Source organism: Rattus norvegicus, chromosome 2 (genome assembly GCF_036323735.1).
Source record: "Rattus norvegicus strain BN/NHsdMcwi chromosome 2, GRCr8, whole genome shotgun sequence".
Classification (NCBI taxonomy): Eukaryota; Metazoa; Chordata; class Mammalia; order Rodentia; family Muridae; genus Rattus; species Rattus norvegicus.
Window position 1 is genome coordinate 244,788,847 of NC_086020.1, and position 21,347 is coordinate 244,810,193.

The window sequence follows — 21,347 nt, forward strand, 5'->3', positions numbered from 1 at the left end:
TATTAATACATAGATAGTTGTATAGCAGTCCCAAACGAGGTCATTTAACTTTAACGTTTGGGTGTGGATAAAGTCTTTCAGCGGACTAGTACCTGTGGGGTTGGCAGGGGCTTTGCGTGACTGATGCTCTCCTTAGCCCGTCCACTTGCCTCCCGCTCTCAGCAGGTCCAAGAGGGAAACTTTGTCCTTCACATGGGGGACATTAGGCTCTGCACTTCCACCAGCTCTAAGGCTGGAAGGAAGGGACAGGAGATAGAAGCAGAGAAAAGGGTGACTTCAGAGGAAAGCAACTCCTGAGAGTTGGTCAAATCCCCAACTGCAAGGGAACGCAACTGTGTCTTCATGAAGTGTTTTTGGTTTTGTACTTTGCCAAAAAGAGACAGACGACAAGGAGAAAGAAAGAGGAAGGAGAAGTGGGAGAGGAGGAGAGAGAAGAGGAGAACAGATGAGAAAAGGGGGAGGGAGAGAGAAAGCAGGGGTGAGGACCCTGTGTGTACTACCATCCCAGATGACTGCAGGCTTAAATCTGGATGCTGGCTTTCCCACACACAATGTGAGGAAAGTACACACGAGAGAAGGCTATAGCTCCCTACAGGGAGGCAGGAGAGTACCTGTTTTTGAGTCTTTCATCAGTGAGCACCAAAAGCGAGTTAGCCCGCCAATGACTAGACAGTGTCATAAATCAGGTTACGCCACTACTGAAGGAGTTCAGATAACCGAGGGTTCTTTTCAAGTAAAAGCAGGACCGTGTCACAGTTGAGAGAAAACAGTGCTCACACGGAAATTTTAACATTGCTATGATTTATTTTATTTACTTTCCTTTAAGTGGGCACTTGGATCCACTATCAGCTCTATAGGAACTAACATTCATAACTAAAAAATCACACAAGCAAACAACAGAATGACCACTCCTCTCCAGCGGTGAAGATGGGGCTGGGCAAAGCTTATGGGTCGGGGTGTGGGATATCAAAATGGGTGCAGAGGGTAGGAAAGATGCACATCTTAATGAGTTAGCATAGCCCTTAATCGTAGGAAAGCCCTGTCGAGGTGGCACAGGTGAGGTGTTTTGTCATTTCCAGCTCTAAAACACTCAATGCAGCTTGGTTTTAGCTTTTGAATCATTGTGCCAAGATATTTATGGATGCTTGGAAGTGTCTCAGAAAATCAACCTCTAATATTTAAGGATCATTGAGTCTACAGAGAAGAAAGCTGTCTCAGGTCTAGACCTGGAAACTGTATTTCTCTGCTACCATTCCTAGCCATTGTCCCCGAGCTCTGGAACAGAGAGCCACGAACAGAAGCAAAAACATTGAAGGTATCTAAGCTTATAGGGTACTGATCTATGACACGGCCGTCCTTGTGGCCATTTTGCATAATCTCGGTATGCTATGCTGTGCTTGGCAGAGAACTCAGTCGTTTACTGATTTACACAAATGCTATTCTATACCTATATTCTGAACTAGAGCGACCTGGGACACATGAACACAGCCAACAATGCAGATCAGCTGCTGGGGATGGCAGAATGTGCAGGCAATAGTCCAGGGAGGTGGCCATGGGCGTCACGTGGTACATAGCCTATGTGAAGCATAGCGAAGCACTTTGGGAATGAAGCTCATGACCATTTTACTTTTCTAGCAGAACATACGGCAACCTAAGGGACAATCAGCCCTATGAAGGCAAAAGCTTGGGCTGGGTTTGATGATATAAAGAAGGTTCCATATCTACCGTTTGGCACTTGACATTGATAATGTATATGGAGAGAGGTACACCTTCAGCTTATAAAATAGAAATTTGAATTTAAAAATATATATTATGAATATGATAGGATACAAATTGATGCAAAAATATGTCTTGCTTTCCCCTGTTTTGTGGTTTCAAAGAGCATCTCATTTCTTGGTACTGAGTGTTGAAGAAGAGTGAGGAACCCTTTGGTTATTTTCAAGAAATGCTTTCACAGTATGTGTTATTACAGTGTAGCAGTATATCTAACCTGTTAATGTTTAGCACTCAACCAAAAATAACTAAACATTAATGTAGGTAATTGTAGTAATATGTTTAGTTACATTGTTTTGAGTAGTGAGAGCACAGCTGTCCAAGTGAAAAATTGTCAATATTTGCTATTTGATACATTTTGAATTAAGTCTCTGAGACAGTCCAGCAATCCTGATATGCAGGAATTACAGAATGCCTTCATTGCTACATTTAGTTAGGTGGCCTGAGGCTTTAGATGAGAGACATATGGAAGAAAGATGGCAGAGCAGAAAGAGATACCTCCCCTCTATCAGGGTAACTGGTAACGGTGGCAAGATATCTCTACCCTGAAAGAATTGCTTGGGGACAGTGTATTATGACAGTCCACCGTTTTCCAAGATGGGGAGCAGCCCATGCACTCAGTAACCTTGCCTGAGCAGGCTGAATCGTGAGTCCTGGAAGCCTCTGTTAAAGAATTCTGAGCAGCCATCTTGAAAGGTAATCTTCGTGTTTTCTTTAGTCACAGCCTTCATTTCAGTTGTAGGTAAGTTTTAAAGTGCAATTCGCAGGGCTGAACCACCAGAAGGACCAGAATGAACATGACCCCCTCCCACAGAATGCCAAAGTTCAAATTACTAGCAGAGTCAGTGTCCCCACAGAGAATGTCCAGGACCATGGTCACCATGAGCATCCTGCCCGCACTGTCACCACCATCAACCTCTCTTCCTCACAGCTGCAGTGTCACGGTCAGGAAGCACAGCATCAGGACACTGTCCAGTTTGGGTGTGTAAATACTATTCTGTGTTTCTTGGCCCACTTGGCAAACACTTTCTTCTCGGTGATGAACCTGTGTCCCCCGTATGGGGCATGTTCATGGAGAAGATACTCGTTACACTCGTCCTTCCCTTGTTCATAGTAATGATAGGGGACTTTTCTATACCCTTCTGTCCTGGAAAAGAAACAAAAAAGGAGCAAGACTGAGCCAAGGATGAGACAGGCATTTACAAGAATCCATTACGTGCCCCGTAAATGCATTTACTTACACACCATCATCAATGAACCAGTTAAAAGCTACTGCACATGAAAGCTTTTAGGAAGAAGGAACCATTCTCAGTGTCCTGATAGATCAAATACAATTTACATATCACACCAATTACATTCAAACTCATGGCTCTCTTTCAAGGGATGAGACAGTATAAGACAGGACAGACTTTACACAGCCCAATGCTCTTTAAGAGGCAAGGAAACGGTTTCCACAGTGAAGTTTGGGGGTCATCTGTGTTCTCTTAGACTTAGCGGCTAAAGCACAAATGTTTATTCATGAACACCGTGACCCAGAGTTACGTTTTAAGAGCATGATTAAGTGCTCTCTGAATTACACTGGTAGAGGAACTTTATTACACCATCTTCATGAAGCATGTGAGTCTGTCAATCTGATTAGAAGCTACCCCGCCAGACACCATATACTGTGCATAAATGCATGGTCTGGCAGATCGGTCACACATTAGTGAAATAAACATTTCAGGAAGTCCTGTTGAGCCGAAATGCTTCTCTGAGGTATCAGGGCATTTTCTTCTTTGTGAGCAAATAGAGCCAGTGGCTGACAGCTGTCCATCAAGCCCTCAGAGGGACAGATGTGGCAGCCTTGATTTTGCAAATTAAATCACCGATAAACTTACTCTAAATTTCCTAGTCCCAAGTCCTGGATGTGTGACTAACGAAGAGAGAGTGTTCCTTCTGACATGTGACATCAGACTGCAGTAAACACTGTTTTCTTCCTATCACTCTTAAAAGTCGGAGCCATGACATACTGACAAGAATGTGTCATGTTGGCAAAGAACACCTGGAAATAATTGTCATCTGATCTATTTCTCAGATTTATGGCATTAAAATGAATTGTGATATTTTGACAAGGTATCAGAACCGGAGCTGCATAGAACAGGATTTCCCGAGATCTTACGTGCAGTAGGTCTCATTTATCATCCCGTAGACGTGGATACTGTAGCAGGCGTCCATGGCCAGGATAAAGGTGAACCACCCGGTGCTGAGATAGGAGCCAGACTGGACTCTGGAGGGACAGAGACAGATAAAACACAGAGTGACGAGAAGGTGTGGTGAGAAACAAGCCATACCAGATCAGAAACACAGTGCCCGTTATCAGGGCGAGCACTGAGAAACTTGACAATCTGTCAAGGATACACACTTACTGTGAATTATCTCTGAATAATTTATGGGCACACTCTTGCTCTCACTACCTTAAGCCTCAAAGCTCTGCTGGGTGGAAGAGAAGCCATATGCCAGATATCTGAAGCCGGATAAGCCTTCTCCCTTCAGGTGAAAAAATGATTTATTTGGTTTTCTGTAAGACCTAAATTAGGGGTGTGTATCGGCAGATGGGTCTTCTGAACGTTCTCAGAGCTCTGGTGATCACTGAATGATAATGGCGCCTTCTTACCTGGACACAACACTTTCTCGGTCTCCCTAACACCTCTTACATATTTTAATATTGTGTCTGTGTGGGTATGTGGCTGCATGTGTGTGTGTGTGTGTGTGTGTGTGTGTGTGCATCGGTGTGTATATGCATTGGTGTGTGTATGTGGCTGTGTATGTGTGTGGTTGTGCGTGTGTATGCATGGGTGTGTGTATGTGGCTGTTTGTGTGTGTGTGCAGGTGTGTGTATTGGCATGTGTTTAATGATGTGTTTGTGTGAGTATGCATGTGTGTGTGCAGATATGTGTATTGGCATGTATTTAGTGATGTGTTTGTGTGACAATGTGTGTGTGTGTGTGTATGTGTGTGTGTGTGAACTTTCGGGTGTATGGATGTGTGGGTGTGAGTATATGGGAATGTGAGTACGTGACCATGTGGTTATGTAGATGTATGGGTATGTAATTGTGTGAACATGTACAAGTGTGAGTATGCACCTGTGTGTGTGTGTGTGTGTGTGTGTGTGTGTGTGTGTGTGTGTGTGTGGCAGGGTGCCTGTGTACAAGAGGAAGACAGAGGACAAAGGGCAGGAGTCAGTTCTTTCCTTCCACCACGTAGGTCTTGGGAATCGCTCTCGGGTAATAGTTAGGTTTGGCTGCAAGTACTTTTATCTGCTGAGCTATCTTGCTCCGCCCCCCATAATTTATGAATTTTACTTTTTACGGTGCTGAGGAGTGAACCCTGGACATGGTATATGCTAAGCAAGCCGTCTTCTTCTGACCTCCAGCCCTCTCCTGGATTCTGCACATAAAGTAAACACACTAGGCTAGGCTAGGCTAACCTGTTACATGAAAGGATCTGAATGCTTTCCTAATCAGCCTTACAGGCATCAGAACACAAGCTGCTGCTTAAGGCCTGGCTCCAGCCTCTTGGACACATTTTACTGGTCACCTATAATGTGCCCATCACTCTTATAGAAGCTATAAATACAGAGTTATGGCCATTGTCTCTGTCTTTATGCTGACTGGAAGATTAGATTTACATCCAGATGCTCTATAAAGTTCCTTGGGGATTGCCTCTGTGATCATGGTAATAGGAGTCTGGGGTGGGGTGTGTGTGTGTGTGTGTGTGTGTGTGTGTGTGTGTGTGTGTGTGTGTGTGTGTGTGGTTAAAGAGAACAAGACCCTGTGAGACATGGCAGGGAAAATACTTCATGAAGATCACACAACCTAGGTATATATCCTGAACATGCAAATGTGCTTTGCAAAGATTGGTTTGTTTGGGGTGGGCTGTGGAACACAGTAATGGGGTCTGGGGATGATTTAATCAGAGACAGCGCTGACCTCGGGGGTCTGCCAGAGGCAAATGGTTCGGGATAGATCTCTGAATCTACCATTAGTCAAGCTGACCCAATTCATTGAGAAGGCTCAATAGTCTTTCTCCTCACATCTCTTCCTGCACAGGCAAGTGGATTGCCCCACGTCATCTGGAGGCTGTGCAGAGACATTTCCCTCGAGACTCAGGACTGGCAGGACTTCAGCCAACTCTTCTACCAACTAATGCTCACACACCCAGCACCGCCCTGGGTGAGGCCCCAGGTCAGTATCTGCTGATATCCAGGACTCCAGTACTAGGAATGTATGTCCTTAACATGATGCCATCCGTGGGTCTGAATTACAACCTCCTCCCTTCCTTCCTTCCTTCCTTCCTTCCTTCCTTCCTTCCTTCCTTCCTTCCTTTCTTCCTTCCTTCCTTCCTTCTCTCCTTCCTTCCTTCCTTCTCTCCTTCCTTCTTTCCTTCCTTCCTTCCTTCCTTCCTTCACTGCTTGCTTGCTTCTTCCCTCCCTCTCTCCCTCCCTCCCTCCATTCATCCCTAACATGTGTCAACCTAGAACATGTTAGCACTTCTGGAATTGCATGAACTCACACGGGGAGGTGATGGCTGATTTTTTTTTAAATTATCATTGAAACCTTTGTGTGTCATCTGAACTGCACCAGAAGAGGCAGGGCAGCTGGCCTGAAGGATCAAGTTGCTGATATTTTCCAAAGGTCTCCCCTTTATCCTCAGCCAGGGTGACATCTGTGTCCCCCATTTAAACCAAGCTTCAGTGGAAAAAAGAATGACGTATGCTTTGATTTTTATTTATTCTTGTAATTCATGGAAATTAAAATTTACTCTCAATCCCCTGGTCCCATGACATTCTCTTTCTTGAATCGTCAGCAAGCAGTTTTTATTAAGACAGGGACAGAGAGCACCCACCACTCCTGAAAACTTTAGTCATGGTATCTAATCCAACCACAGGGTAAAACTTTCCTTCTACCTCCCTCTTTCTACACGTACCCCAGACATGGGTATCATGGCCACCATGCCAGCGAGCCTAACTGGTCATGTGACTCATGGACTTGCTAACTATAGCATCAGCACATGAGCATCCTGGTGCAGAGCCTGCTGGTTACAGCTTAGTGACAAAATACTGTCTGGTGATACAGAGTCAATTGATTTTAAAACTGGAAGAAGCTTTAGGTATGACATAGTTCAGTTATCTCACCTAGAAGCAAGGACGCTGACCCAGAGGGTAGAGGAGCTGCTGAAGCATATACAGCTTCAGTCAGTAGCCAAGATGGATTGTGAGACCAGGTATCTTTCAGTCAACCTGCACGCCGACGTTCTCACACCAGGTGTTTGATGTGTTGTATTACATGGCGTCCGATCGTGTAAACATGAATGCTCCCTCTGTCGGCTCATAGCAGCGTCTAGCACACACTGAGTATGGTATGTCTCCTCCCAAACCATAAACAAACGCTGCGTTTGAATTCTAACAGATAGAAGCATTCGATCACGTGCAGCCCACTCTAACAAATGCCTTGCTTTTAGTGATCTCCACTTTGCCTGGTTGAGTTACTATTGTAGAACTATGGAAAGGATATGAAGAAGGTAAAACTTTGGAAGAATCAAGAAGAAAAGCAAGAATCTAATTCAATCAGAACAGTGGCCATGTAGAGGCAGCACAGAACAGAATGTCCACATAGACTATCTTGGAGACCATGAGTTATGACACTCCCTGTTCTAACCCTGCTTCCTTGATGCTCCCCAAGACCCTAGGCTAGGCACAGCATGCCTTCTGCTAAGCCATGTGGTAACAAAAGCTTGATCTCTGTGTGACTCCTTCCCGCTCGTGGGCCACTCTTCTACACCACTGGTGGTTCTATCCCATGGAACCCACAGTTCACTGTGGTTCAGTCTCAGGAACACGGGTCCTGGATCTTTGGGTGCTACAAACTGTAGACACAAATACTGCCTTTCCACTGTGTGGAGGGAACTGCATCAGGATAAGCCATCAACAGACTGATTTCTTGTCTTTGTTTCCTAAATAATATATCATCCCAGCTCTCTGTATGGTGATTGCATTAGTTAGAATTAACGTAGAGGTGACCTGAAGCATTTGGGAGAGTGTGTGTAGCACTATTCAAATGCTGCTCATTATACAAGAGGTTGAGCACCTGAAGAGTTGGGTAGGTGTCGGCGTCCAATCTCCCTCAGACATAGAGTGCCAACTGCATTCTCCATTTGGAATGCAGCAGAAGGTGCAGTGAAATGGATTCTTAAATAGAAGCAATCCAGAGCCAGAGATAAGAAAACAGAGAGGGCTGGAGGTCAGAAGGAGACCAAAAGGAGGTAGGCTGCAGTCATCATGATGTTTCTATATAGACTATCCATCTTTTTTGCACCCCAGGAAAAGAGGGTCAGGAGTTTTAAAGTTGGTCGCCTGGCCAACGATATTTCTACTTTACCAAATACCAAATGACAAGGACTTGAGAAAAATATACTTATGACATTCAGTTCCTTTTAGACCTGACCTGATTTGTTTCCAGGTAGACAGTTCACACTAATTAGCCCCAAAGCTTTCCTCAACATTATGTGTGATGTTTGATTTACATGGGAGAAGAGTTCCACTGCCCTAGTGCCCTGTCCTACAAACAGGACTTAATTAGATAGTGACATTATCTCCCTTATCATCTCTGGTATTTTGAGACTTGAAATGTCATGACGTTTCCTATCTACAGTACATGCTAGGGTTTTCACCAGGGCCTCTCCTCAAATACTCAAGAGTTAATGTTTCTCTAAGATGTCCAACCTGGAAAAATACAGGTCCTAGCTGAACCCAGGAACTCTTCCAAAACAACAGCCCAGAGAACTGAGGTCTTAGAGCAATGCTTCTCAACTTTCCTAAAGGCTACAACCCTTTAACACATGTTTCTCCTGTTGTGATTCCCCCAACCATAAAATTTGTTGCTACACACTATTGTTATAAATCTACTGGCTCTGGTAATTCATATAGGAGTGCCACTTGCAGGCCTCCTATCTGTTAAATGATATGTAAGAACTGAGTATAAATCAGATATGAATAGACCTTTTATTGTCCAATATTTACAACAACAACAATAAAGACAGTAGCTGGTGTGCATGGACTTATTCATATGTTTCAACTCACAGAGATCTGGGACAGGCATCCATTGCCTTAGAACTTCTTAAGTCTCTTCTGGGACTCATAGACTATTACAATTTGTCACTCATGTGCACAGCACTGTGGACCAGCCTGGCCGTAGCAGTGTTTACAGCTCCCCATATTTGGGGATCAATAAAAACAATTATCACCATCTACAAATAAACCATCGAGTTTCCCACTGGGATGATAAAGGAATTTAAGCCCTGATTCAGTCCGATTGGGAAACTTAAATTAATGCTGCAGGATAATGAGCCATGCAGGAGGGAAGAAAGGCAGGGCTGTTACCAGGAAACTATCAATCATATGTTACCACTGGCCAGACTCTGCATCCCTCTGCTCCTTGGTAATCAAGATACTTACAGTCTGGAAGCCACTAAATGGACTCGCTCATCTCTTAGAAAAATGATTCTGTCAGTGCAGTGATCTAGTACATGCTTGGAGGCATTCCACTTAAAACATCTCTCCTACTCTAGCTTATTACTGATGAATATATAAGCCACTTTTCCCTTTTAAGTTCCCCCTATTACTTGTTACCTAAAGGCCGTGGTATAAAATAGGCAGGCTTGTTATCTGTTAGAATATTATTTAGTTATTTATTTTTTACCAATTTCAATGTTTTTGGCCATAGCATCTTTCCCTGTCTGTGTCTTTGATTTGTCTTTTCATTTCTGGAAACACGGGCAATGCTCTTTATTCTGTTCTTGATATGTTCATTAGAGGCACTGAGAATTCTAACAAGATGACTCTCCAAAAGAAAACTGGGTAATGTTGAATGTGTTATTTTTTCCCCACTCAGTTTCTTGGACTTCCAACAATATTGCTTCAATGGCTTCAGTGGCTTATATTCTAGTGGACCAAATATCTCTCTAGGTCAGTCTCAGTGCACTGTGAATGACAGAGTTTTTGTATGGCACTGCCTGGGCAGCCCTGTGTAGTTTCACTTCTCATTGTCACAGGCTCTCTTAAGAAAACAGTAGACACAGCCCTTCCAGTCTCATCTGCACCCAGAGCTGGGGATTTTCCACAGTGCTCGGACATAAAACCTGCCTGCAGAGAGCTGATCTGCCCAGAGCACTCTCCCTCCTAAGCCCACAGCCCACAGGTGAGACTCCACTATCTCACCATTGACTGTACAAGGAGAGACCCCAGGGAGTACACAGGGCTCAGATATGCAGGGCAGCCTGGGACTGGGCCATTCAAGTCTCCATCTACATCCAGACCTGGAGCTATCCCACAGCTCTCAGAACCAAAACCTGCCTATAGAGAACAGGTCTGCCAGGAGCCAGGAGTGCTCTCAATCCAAAGATCACAGTCACAGGGTTACAGGCCCACAGGAGAAACAAATTCTAGTCAGAGACAGCAAGACCAAATAACATCAGAGATAACCAGATGGTGAGAAGCAAGCACAGGAAACTAAGCAACAGAAACCAAGGCTACTTGGCATCATCAGAACCCAGTTCTCCCTCCACAGCAAATACTGGATATCTCAACATACCAGAAAGGCAAGATTTGGATTTAAAAATCACATTGTGTGATGATGACGATAGAGGACTTTAGGAAGGACAACTCCCTTAAAGAAATACAGGACAACACAGGTAAACAAGTAGAAGCCCTTGAAGAGAAAACACAAAAATCCTTTAAAGAATTACAGGAAAACACAACCAAACAGGTGAGTGAATTGAACAAAACCAACCAGGATCTAAAAATGGAAATAGAAATAATAAAGAAATCACAAAGGGAGACAACCTTGGAGATAGAAAACTTAGGAGAGAGATCAGGAGTCATATACACAAGAATCACCAACAGAATACAAGAGATTGAAGAGAGAATCTCAGGGGCAGAAGATTCCATAGAAAACATTGACACAATAGTCAAAGAAAATGCAAAAAGCAAAAAGCTCCTAACCCAAAACTCAGGAAATCCAGGACACAACGAGAAGATCAAACCTAAGAATAATAGGTATAGAAGAGAAGGAGGATTCCCAACTTAATGGGCCAGTAAATATCTTCAACAAAATTAAAGAAGAAAACTTCCCTAACCTAAAGGAAGAGATGCCCATGAATATACAAGAAGCCTACAGAACTCCAAACAGATTGGACCACAAGAAAAATTCATCCCTTCACATAATAGTCAAAACACCAAATACACAAAATAAAGAAAGAATATTAAAAGCAGTAAGGAAAAAAGGACAAGTAACATATAAAGGCAGACCTATCAGAATTATACCAGACTTCTCAATAAAGACTATGAAAGCTAGAAGACCCTGAAGAGATGTCAAACAGAACCTAAGAGAACACAAACGCGAGTCCAGGCTACTATATCTAGAAAAATTCTCAGCTATCGTAGATGGAGAAACCAAGATATTCCATGACAAAAACAAATTTACACATATCTATCTACAAATCAAGCCCTACAGAGGATAATAAATGGTAAAGCCCAACACAAGGACAGAAACTTCACCCTAGAAAAAGTAAGAAAACATAATTCCACCTCTAACAACAAAAATAAGAGGAAACAATCACTATTTCTTAATATCTCGTAACATCAATGGATTCAATTCCCCAATAAAAAGACATAGACCAACAGACTGGATACATAAACAGGACCCAGCATTTTGCTGCGTATAAGAAACATACTTCAGTGACAAAGACAGACACTACCTAAGAGTAATAGGCCGGGAAAATATTTTTAAGAAAATGGCTGCAAGAAACAAGCTGGAGTAGCCATTCTAATATCAAATAAAGTCAACTTTCGACCAAAAGTTATCAAAAAAGATAAAGAAGGAAACTTTATACTCATCAAAGGAAAAATCTACCAAGATGAGCTCTCAATTCTGAACGTCTATGCTCAAAATGCAAGGGCACCCACATTCATAAAAGAAACTTTACTAAAGCTCAAAGCATACATTACACCATGCACAATACTAGTAGGAGACTTCAATACCCCACTCTCATCAATGGACAGATCATGGAAACGGAAACTAAATGAAGACACAGAGAAACTAACAAAAGTTATGAACCAAATGGATTTAACAGCTGTCTATAGAACATTTCATCCTAAAAAAAAAAAAGAATATAACTTTTTCTCAGCACATCATGGTACCTTCTCCAAAACTGACCATATCGGTCACAAAACAGGCCTCAATAGATAAAAAGAGATTGAAATAATCCCATGCATTCTATCAGATTGCCAATGGATTAAGGCTGGTCTTCAATAACAACAAAAATGACAGATAGCCCATAGACACATGAAAGCTGAACAACACTCTACTCAATGACAACTTGGTCAAGAAAGAAATTAAAGACTTTAGAATTTAATGAAAATGAAGGCACAACATACCCAAACTTATGGGATACAATGAAAGCAGTGCTAAGAGGAAAACTCATAGCTCTGGGTGCCTCTAAAAAGAAATTGGAGAGATCATACACTAACTGCTTGACAGCACACCTGAAAGCTCTAGAACAAGAAGAAGCAAATTCACACAAGAAGAGTAGATGGCAGAAATTATTCAAACTCATAGCTAAAATCAAACAAGTAGAAACAAAAAGAAGTATACAAAGAATCAACAAATTGGGAGTTGGTTCTTTGAGAAAATCAACAAAATAGATAAACCCTCAGCCAGACCAATGAGAGGGCAGAGAGATGGTATCCAAATTAACAGAAACAGAAATGAAAAGAAAGATATAACAACAGAAATTGAGTTAAAAAAATTATCAGATCCTACTACTAAAGCCTATTCAACAAAACTGAAAAATCTAATACCAATCTAGTACCAATTAGGTCTAATAAAAGAAGACCTAGTACCAATTCTCTTCAAACTATTCCACAAACAGAAAGAACACTACCCAAGTCATTCTTTGAAGCCACAATTACTCTTATACCTAAGCCACACAAAGTCCCTATAAAGAGAGAGAACTTCAGACCGATTTCCCTCGTGAATATCAATGCAAAAATACTCAATACAATTCTCGCAAATTGAATCCAAGAACATATGACCATTCACCATCATCAAGTAGGCTTCTTCCCAGGGATGCAAGGATGGTTCAATATATGGAACTCCATCAATGTAATCCACTATATAAACAAAGTCAAAGAAAAAAGAACACATGATCATCTCATTAAATGCCGAGAAATCATTTGACGAAATTCAACACCCGTTCATATTAAAAGTCTTGGAAAGATCAGGAATTCAAGGTCCCTACGTAAATATAGTAAAAAGCCATATACAGCAAAACAGTAGCCAACACTAAACTAAATGGAGAGAAATGTAAAGCATTTAGTGAAGCAATCCCAGTAAAATCAGGGACTAGACAAGGCTGCCCATGCTCTCCCCACCTATTCAATATAGTGTTTAAAGTCCGAGCCAGAGTAATCAGATAAAAAAAAATCAAAGGGATACAAATTGGAAAGGAAGAAGTCAAAATATCACTATTTGCATATATGATAGTATACGTAAGCAACCCCAAAAATTCCACCAGAGAACTAACTCCTACAGCTGATAAACAATTTCAACAAAGTGGCTTGATATGAAATTAACTCAAACAAATCAGTAGCCTACTCAAAAGATAAACAGGCTAAGAAAAAAATTAGGGAAGTGAAAGCCTTCACAATAGCCACAAATAATATAAAATACCTTGGTGTGACTCTAACCAAGCAAATGAAAGATTTGTATTACAGGAATTTCAAGTCTCTGAAGAAAGAAATCGAAGATCTCGGAAGATGGAAAGATTTCCCCCATGCTCATGGATTGACAGGATTGATATAGTAAAAATGGCCATCTTGCCAAAAGAAATATACAGATTCAAAGCAATCCCCATCAAAATCCCAACTCAATTCGTCATAGAGTTAAAAAGAGCAATTTGCTGATTCATTTGGAAAAGCAAAAACTCCAGGATAGGGAAAACTGTTCTCAACAACAAATGAACTTCAGGGGGAATCACCATCCCTGACCTCAAACTGAATTACTGAGAAATCATGATAAAATCAGTGAGTGCATACCATGTGTGTTTTTCTGTGATTGGGTTACCTCACTCAGGATGATATTTTCCAGTTCCATCCATTTGCCTATGAATTTCATAAAGTCATTGTTTTTGATAGCTGAGTAATATTCCATTGTGTAGATGTACCACATTTTCTGTATCCATTCCTCTGTTGAAGGGCATCTGGGTTTTTTCCAGCTTCTGGCTATTATAAATAAGGCTGCGATGAACATAGTGGAGCATGTGCCCTTGTTATATGTTGGAGCAACCCTTGGGTATATGCCCAGGAGCAGTATAACTGGGTCCTCAGGTAGTACAATGTCCAATTTTCTGAGGAACCTCCAGACTGATTTCCATAGTGGTTGTAACAGCTTCATTCCTTCTTAGAAGAGAGAACAAAATACTCATGGGAGGAAATACAGGGACAAAGAGTGGAGCAGGGCCTGAAGGAAAGGTCATCCAGAGACTACCCCACCTGGGGATCCATCCCATATGCAGCCACCAAACCCAGTGACTATTGCTGATGCCAAGAAGTGCTTGCTGACAGGGGCCAGATATGGGTGTCTCCTCAGAGGCTCTACCAGAGCCCTACTGATACAGATGAGGATGCTTGCAGCTAACCATTGGATTGAACAAGGGGACCCCAGTGGAGGAGTTAGAGAAAAGACTGAAGGAGCAAAAGGGGTTTGCAACATCATAGGAAGAACAACAATATCAACCAACCAGACCCCACCAGAGCTCCCAGGGACTAAACCACCAACCAATGAGTACACATGGAGGAACCCATGGCTCCAGTCACATGTGTGGCAGAGGATGGCATTGCCCAGCATCAATGGGAGGAAAACCCCTTGGTCCTCTGAAGGCTTGTTTCCCCGATGTAGGGTAATGCCAGGGCGTTGAGGTTGGAGTGGGTGGATGGGTGGGAGTGGGAACATCCTCATAGAAGCAGATGGGAGGGGAGGGGCTATGGGAAATGGGATAACATTTCAAATGTAAATACATAAAATGTCCAAGAAAAATAAACTTATTAAAAAAAAAGAAAACAGCAGGCGCGCGCACGCGCACACACACACACACACACACACACACACCTTCTGCTTTAGGATACTCTGATTCTAAAAGGCTGGGTTCTCCTTGTTAACAGTTTCCATCCTGCCTGATTCTGGTCCCTCTGCCACCTTTGAGATCCCAGCCTATGTTGGTCATCCTTTCTTTGCAAGGCCTTCTGAAGCCACTCATGCTTGAGCAATGTTGAATTACTGTCTGAGCTCTGAATATAACCCTAGGACTCATCACATTCAGCCAGACTACAGCTGCAGCGGACACCTTGGTCTTCCATGGGGAATGTGTATGGAGGAATGGAACAAGCGTCAGAGGCGCATGTGAGGATGGAAGGAAGAAGTGGATGGAGTTGCTTCACGTCATAAGGAGCTCCAGAGTGGCCTTTGACTAACTCTGTGGCCTCAGTTCTACTTCTTATTTCTCCCATGAACTAATGAAAGCCAAGCTAGGGCACTCAAAGCTAATATTTCAAAGGCATAAAACATCTCTTCTGTAGTTTATTAAACCTGAACAAGTTCAAGGCCCTTCCTGTAATGGAGAGCATGCTGTTGCCTGTCTGTTACTCAGGAGCAACGGTAGAATTTTTTAAAGAAAATACTGATTAATCAGTATTTCATGTCTTGTTTTAACATGATTGAACCTCAGTTCTCTCCAATATACTATTCTGACAGGATAAATAACGGGACCTTTCCAGATATTTTCCTAGGAAGAAGAAATAGCTGACAGAATACAGATTATTCAAAGTATTATTCAAAGAATTCTTTCCTCCATTCCTCTCAAAGGAACATAGTAAAGGAAATCAACAATAAAGAGTCTTGGCAAGAAAGCTGACTTCCTTCAGCAGTACCCTGGGATCCAATCTGCTACCATGAAGCTATCTTTGTCTAGATATGAGGGTGTCAGCTATCTGTAACTTGCACAGTCTCATACATGGTTCCACAGTCCTGATTCGTGGGAAAGGCAAGGGGTTTGCTGTTAGCATTGGACATCTGTGCCCTCCATCCACAGATAAGCCCAGCATATTCTCAGGTGGTAAGCTTTTACTACAAATCAGGCAGCAGACTTCTTAGCTTAGGCTGGAATCATTTGTAGTAGGATGTCAACCTTTCAACTGGATAAAGACATCATCTCCTGGTTGGTAATTCCTAAGTGAATATAGCAGGTAAAACAAATCCCAGGATGGGAAGTGATGATGAACAGGTCACAGGTAAATGAAGAAAGCAGTAGTAAATCTCAGAAGGGGACTATGAAGGGGGAGTATGAAGCATACTCCCCCCTGATCTGATAATTCATAATGTCCATGCTCATCAGTAGACATGTGGACTACACAGAATTAGGGGAGCACTGAGTAGCAGTGCCTGTAGGCACACTGTACAAATGAAGCACAATAAGGAATTGCGCATTGTTTCCTAAATGTACATTTAAAAGTAAGATGGTACCACTTGAAGATGATTTATGACTGCTGTGGAAACAGCAGATACCACTCACAAAAATTACCCTGTTCATTCATCTCAGAAATTAAAAGTTTATTTTGTTCTTACTCAGCCATGAATGTTCTTTCGGTCTGAAATGCTGATTTCTGGGATTCCATTTGGAACAGGACCCAAGACCTTAGCACAACTGATGCCATGGTAGAAGCACCTTCCTGACCTTAGATCCCAGCACATAGGCCCTAACACCCACCAAGATGGGAACAAAGACCTAATCCACCAAAAACCTAGTACATATTTCCAAGATCCAGGAAAGTGCTTAAATGGTCTACCCTTGTGTCCTAATAAAGGGTTTCTATTGCTGTGAAAAAACACTATGACCAAAAAGCAAGTTGGGGAGAAAAGATTTTATTTGGCCTACACTTCCAAATTGTTGTTCATTACTGAAGGAAGTCAGGACAGGAACTCAAAACAAGGCAGGATCCTGGAGACAGGAGCTGATGGAGAGGCCTTGGAGGGATGATGTTTCCTGGCTTGCTTAGCCTGCTTTCTCACAGAACCCAGGACCACCAAGGGTTGGTACCACTCACAATGTGCTGGGCTGATTCCTAATTGAGCAAATGTCTCACAGCTGGATCTCATAGAGGCATTTCCTCAACTGAGGGTCCTTTCTCTCTGATGACTCTAGTTTGTATCAGGTTGACACAAAACCAGTCAGTATTTGTTGCTTTTGGGCTTCTGTAGTTTCAGTTCTCGATAACTGTTCTCACTAACCAAAGTGTATCAATCAAAATGTGTGTGGTGTTTGTTTATTTGTTTGTTTTTGTGCAGAAAAGGCAAGGACTGGTGAAAGATTGGGCAAGTTTCCCATGCAGCTGCCAGCCATCAATGGACTTTATATTAGGCTTTAAGAGTGTCCATGTGTTCTCTAATGGATTTACCTTGCAATATTCTGGAGGCCCCGGCGAGATTCCCATAAACTGAGCTGTGAGGACAGTGGGGGCCTAAGATCCTCTGAGCCAAAAGTGCAGAGAACAGACAGTTCCTAGGGAGTGTGGACCCCGAGATGTTCCAGGGCCCCAGGAACTACTCCAACCTCTGTTCCTGTTGAACCAGAGGCTCCCGATGCTTCCCATCCTAAACAGGAATCTACTGAAAGCAGATTTCCTGGATTAGTACCCTCAGGGGGTGACGGTTTACAGAGCTTTCTACATAGGTCACTTAAGAAAGGTTGGAGGTGACCATATTCCCGTGTCACGGATTCATGCAAGACATCACCAGATCCCCTGGTGTGTAGTTTGCATCATGGCCATCCCTGGTTTCTTTGTTGTTGTCATTCAATTTGTGCCTCTGTGGTGGTTTTGTTTGTTTGGCTGGTTTGGTTTTTTGTTTTTTTGTTTGTTTGTTTGTTTTGGTTTTGCCAATTCTGTTGGCTAGAAGAAAAGGATCTTCCATAGGAGGGAAGTGAGAAGTCCCAAGACACCATTGAAGTATATGTTAAAACACTTGAAGAAGAATGAATATGGCCTCTGACTCTTGTCTGGGAAACTGGACCTTTTGTGAAGTAGACTGGCCCTCTTTTGGAGTCAGGTGGCCCAGTGACAAGTCTTTGGATCAGAAAGCCAGTTCAAGCTTTCTAGAACACTGTAAATGGATTCCCTGGGCTTCAACGAACAACTTTTCCTACATTGTCCAATGTCTTCCTCTGGAGCTAGACCACCACCTTAGCTTAAAATCTCTTCTGATTTTGAGCAGGTGGCCCAGAAAATCCCAAACCTTGACATGTTCTCTCCATATGCCAGAAAAGGCTAACTTTTCCCTTTTGTATGTACCATGAGACCTCCTTGGCTGACCCGATGAAGGGGAAATAGTTTGTCTGGCTGTGCTGAGGCGTGGGAAGGTAGTAGAAAAGAAGTAGTTTCTTGTATCTCAACCTCCCCTTCTCTTCACATACATAGATTGGCTCTGACTAAGGAATTCCTGAATGGAATTTCCCTGGGGCAAAGGTAATCCTGCGCTCCCCTTAAGGGAGATACCTCTAGTGGACCCACAACCTAGGGGTTCTGGCCTTTCCTCTTTCATGGTTTATGTCTTCTTCTCAACTGGTATAATTGGAAAACTCAGAACCCACCATGCTCTGAAAAATCTCAGGCTTTCACTGGCCTTCTCCAGACGGTCTTTAACACCCACCACCCAACCTGGGATGACTGCCAACAGCTCTAGCTTCCTCTTTTTCACAGCTGAGTAACGGGGCAGAACCTAGTTTGGGAATCAGAAAGTCACCCTTGGAGGAGGAGATGGCAGGGGATCTCTGCCAGACAAAACATCTCAGATACAGGCTTCTAGAAAATGCTCCAGTCTGTCTAAGGTGAGCAAGATAATATACGAGCCACATGAACTGCCTGCTGTTTCCTGGAGCCCCTCAGCAAGTTAGACTGGTTTGAGGTTCTTAATAGGTCTCAATTATTGGAGATTGGTTCAAAGGTTTATAATAACCATGACTCTGTAGAAGAAAGTAGAATAAAAGATTGACCCAAGCAATAATGGTGGCATGCAGGCAGACCAATAATAAATCCCAGAGAGAAGGCAGAAATCCAGGAAAAGATGAGGCTAGAGATGGGCCAACACACTTACTTACAAGCAAGAAGGATACTGGAAAAGCAAAATGGTCAAATGGCAAGAGAGAAGGAGGACAACCCATCCCTAATTTGGGTGAACTGACAGGACCAGAGCTCCACTTCATCCAGCTTCCAGGTGCTCAGGGTAACATTACAGGTAGAAAAATCTGTTGAATTCCAGGTTAACACAGGATCAGTCCTGAGGGTACCACCTGAACCAGGAATGTCTTAATAAACGGTCCTCCACATTTGTGGGTAAACTGAAAATTCAGTTGATATTGTCCATTACCACTCCTGTTCTCTGATTAGGTGCAAGATATATTTAAAAGATTATTTCTAAATGAGGATATAAGTGTTCCAGTATATCCTCAAGTCAAGTGACTGATACTTGTCCACTTGAGGTGAAAGAAATCTGTATGTTTAATTCAAGCTATAGCTGTCTATTTTTATGCTCACTACCCAGTCATGGAATACTGTTCTTCAGACAATTCATCAGTTGGCATAATTTCAACATACATTTAAAACACCTCACCTACTAAACTGCTTGAGCCTCACCTGACCATGGGAGAAACCAGGAATTTTATGTTTACATGAGAAATCTAGGTCCAGTGAGGTTTCATGAAGGTCTTTTCACATAGTGGTGACCAGAAATGGTCCTACAGACAAACCTCAGTTACTATGCTGTTCCACTTTTTAAAAAAATCACCTATTTTCAATGGTACCACACAGACTGCCCTCTTAACCTGGAAGACAGTAGACTTCACACAAGGTACTGTGACGCATCCCTTAGTCATGACAGACTGCTCCATCTCCTAATTTAAAGACTTGTTCCAAAAACTTTTGGCATTCCTACTTTGGGGAGGCTACCACCTATCTTACTTTGAATTCTACTTAGCTCTACCTGTATTCTTGTGACCTCCCCACAGATGGAGGAACACGGCCTCTAAGCAACCCAGTACCTGGAAGTGATGGGCAGACTTCAGACATTTACAGGATTTGCAACAGTGCTACCCTGGGATCTGGGCTAAGAAGAATCCATTAGCCACCTTTTGAGAACCAACTGTCTCCCAATTGAAAGTATTAGCCAGGAAGCCAAGCAGGAGATTGGTAGATACATTAACATGCTGTGGGAAGCAGGAGCTTGTCCCTTTCCATCCCTTTGGAAAGTCCTCGTGCTTCCCTTGATAAAGCTTGTCACTCAGGGCCACCAATCAGTGCAGAATCTCAGAAAGGTCAACAAGAGAGTAGATACCATCCATCTCGTGCATGGTTCCTACATCTTCCCGAGTCTCCTGCCACCAGACAAACAAGTGTACACAGTTCTAGATTTAAAAGATGCCTTCTATTAACACTCATAAGCCAACCCACTTTTGTCCCTGAATTAAACATATCCCAAGGGATGATTTAAGGGCCAACTGATATGTATCAGGTTAAAACTCTCCCAGTCAGCCTTGCATACTGATCTCCTGGCTTCCCATATGTATCCAGAGAGCACCCTATTACAATATGAGGATGACTTAAACATAGCTTCATAGAGGAGAAATATAAGAAACCCACCAACTTAGAGGCACAACAGGCCCTAAAATATTAGGTGTCAGTCAAGAAGGCTCACCTCTGTGTATCCCATGCCACCTACCTGGGGGTACAGCTTAGAAGGAGGGGAGGCTCACCCAGAGCCAGTATCATTGAGCCTATGGATCCCTATGCTTAAGACAAAGAAACAGGTATGGAAATTTCTGGAGGTGGTTGGATAATTGCCACTTACTGATACCCATGTTTGAGTAGCTAGCTAAGGCATTGTATACTAGTACCAGCTGCTAAAATAGGCTGAGTCCAAGCAGGGCCTTTGGGGCTTTGAAGAAGACCCTTATCTCTGCACTGGTCCTACCTAACCCTCCTGGATGTCTCCAAGGCCTTCTGCGTAGATGTGTGTGAAGCCTAGGATATCACAAAAAGGGTTTATTTCACTCAGGCAATGAAACCATAGAAGCCAGAGGCCCACCTATGGAAAAGACTTGATCCTGTTTCTGCTGGTTGGCCAGCTTGCTTGTGTGCAGTTGCTACTATACCCACGCTAGTAAAAGAGGCTGACAAACTGATTTGGGGACAGTAACAGGTTCCTACTCACCCCACACTCTGTAAAGACCTTCTGAGGGGTACCCCAGGGGAATAGACATTTAACACCTATGTAATTCATTATCAATCAGTTCTAGACCAACCCCATATTCAGTTCTGTGAAACTATAGCCATCAACCCAGCTGACCTACTTCCAGAAGAAGATAACCCAGCACATCCCTTCCATGATTGCCTGAAAGTGACTAATCTGTGTGTCCCCACCTTACAGGCATCCTAC

General features: G+C 42.9%; 1 protein-coding gene across 2 annotated transcripts in view; it reads right to left on the reverse strand.

The window, feature by feature from the left end:
- Window positions 1–780: 780 nt before the first annotated feature.
- St6galnac3 (ST6 N-acetylgalactosaminide alpha-2,6-sialyltransferase 3) overlaps window positions 781–21,347 on the reverse strand; it is a 515,349-nt gene continuing 494,782 nt past the window's right edge. Inside the window, exons 4-5 of one of the 2 annotated variants that reach the window (NM_019123.2) lie at window positions 3,932–4,039; window positions 781–2,920 (exon numbers count right to left, since the gene is read on the reverse strand). In NM_019123.2, the coding sequence (NP_061996.2) occupies window positions 2,734–2,920; window positions 3,932–4,039 (295 nt within the window). In that variant the 3' untranslated portion in view covers window positions 781–2,733. The remainder of the gene's footprint in view (window positions 2,921–3,931; window positions 4,040–21,347) is intronic. The other variant, XM_039102131.2, reaches the window with a different exon arrangement.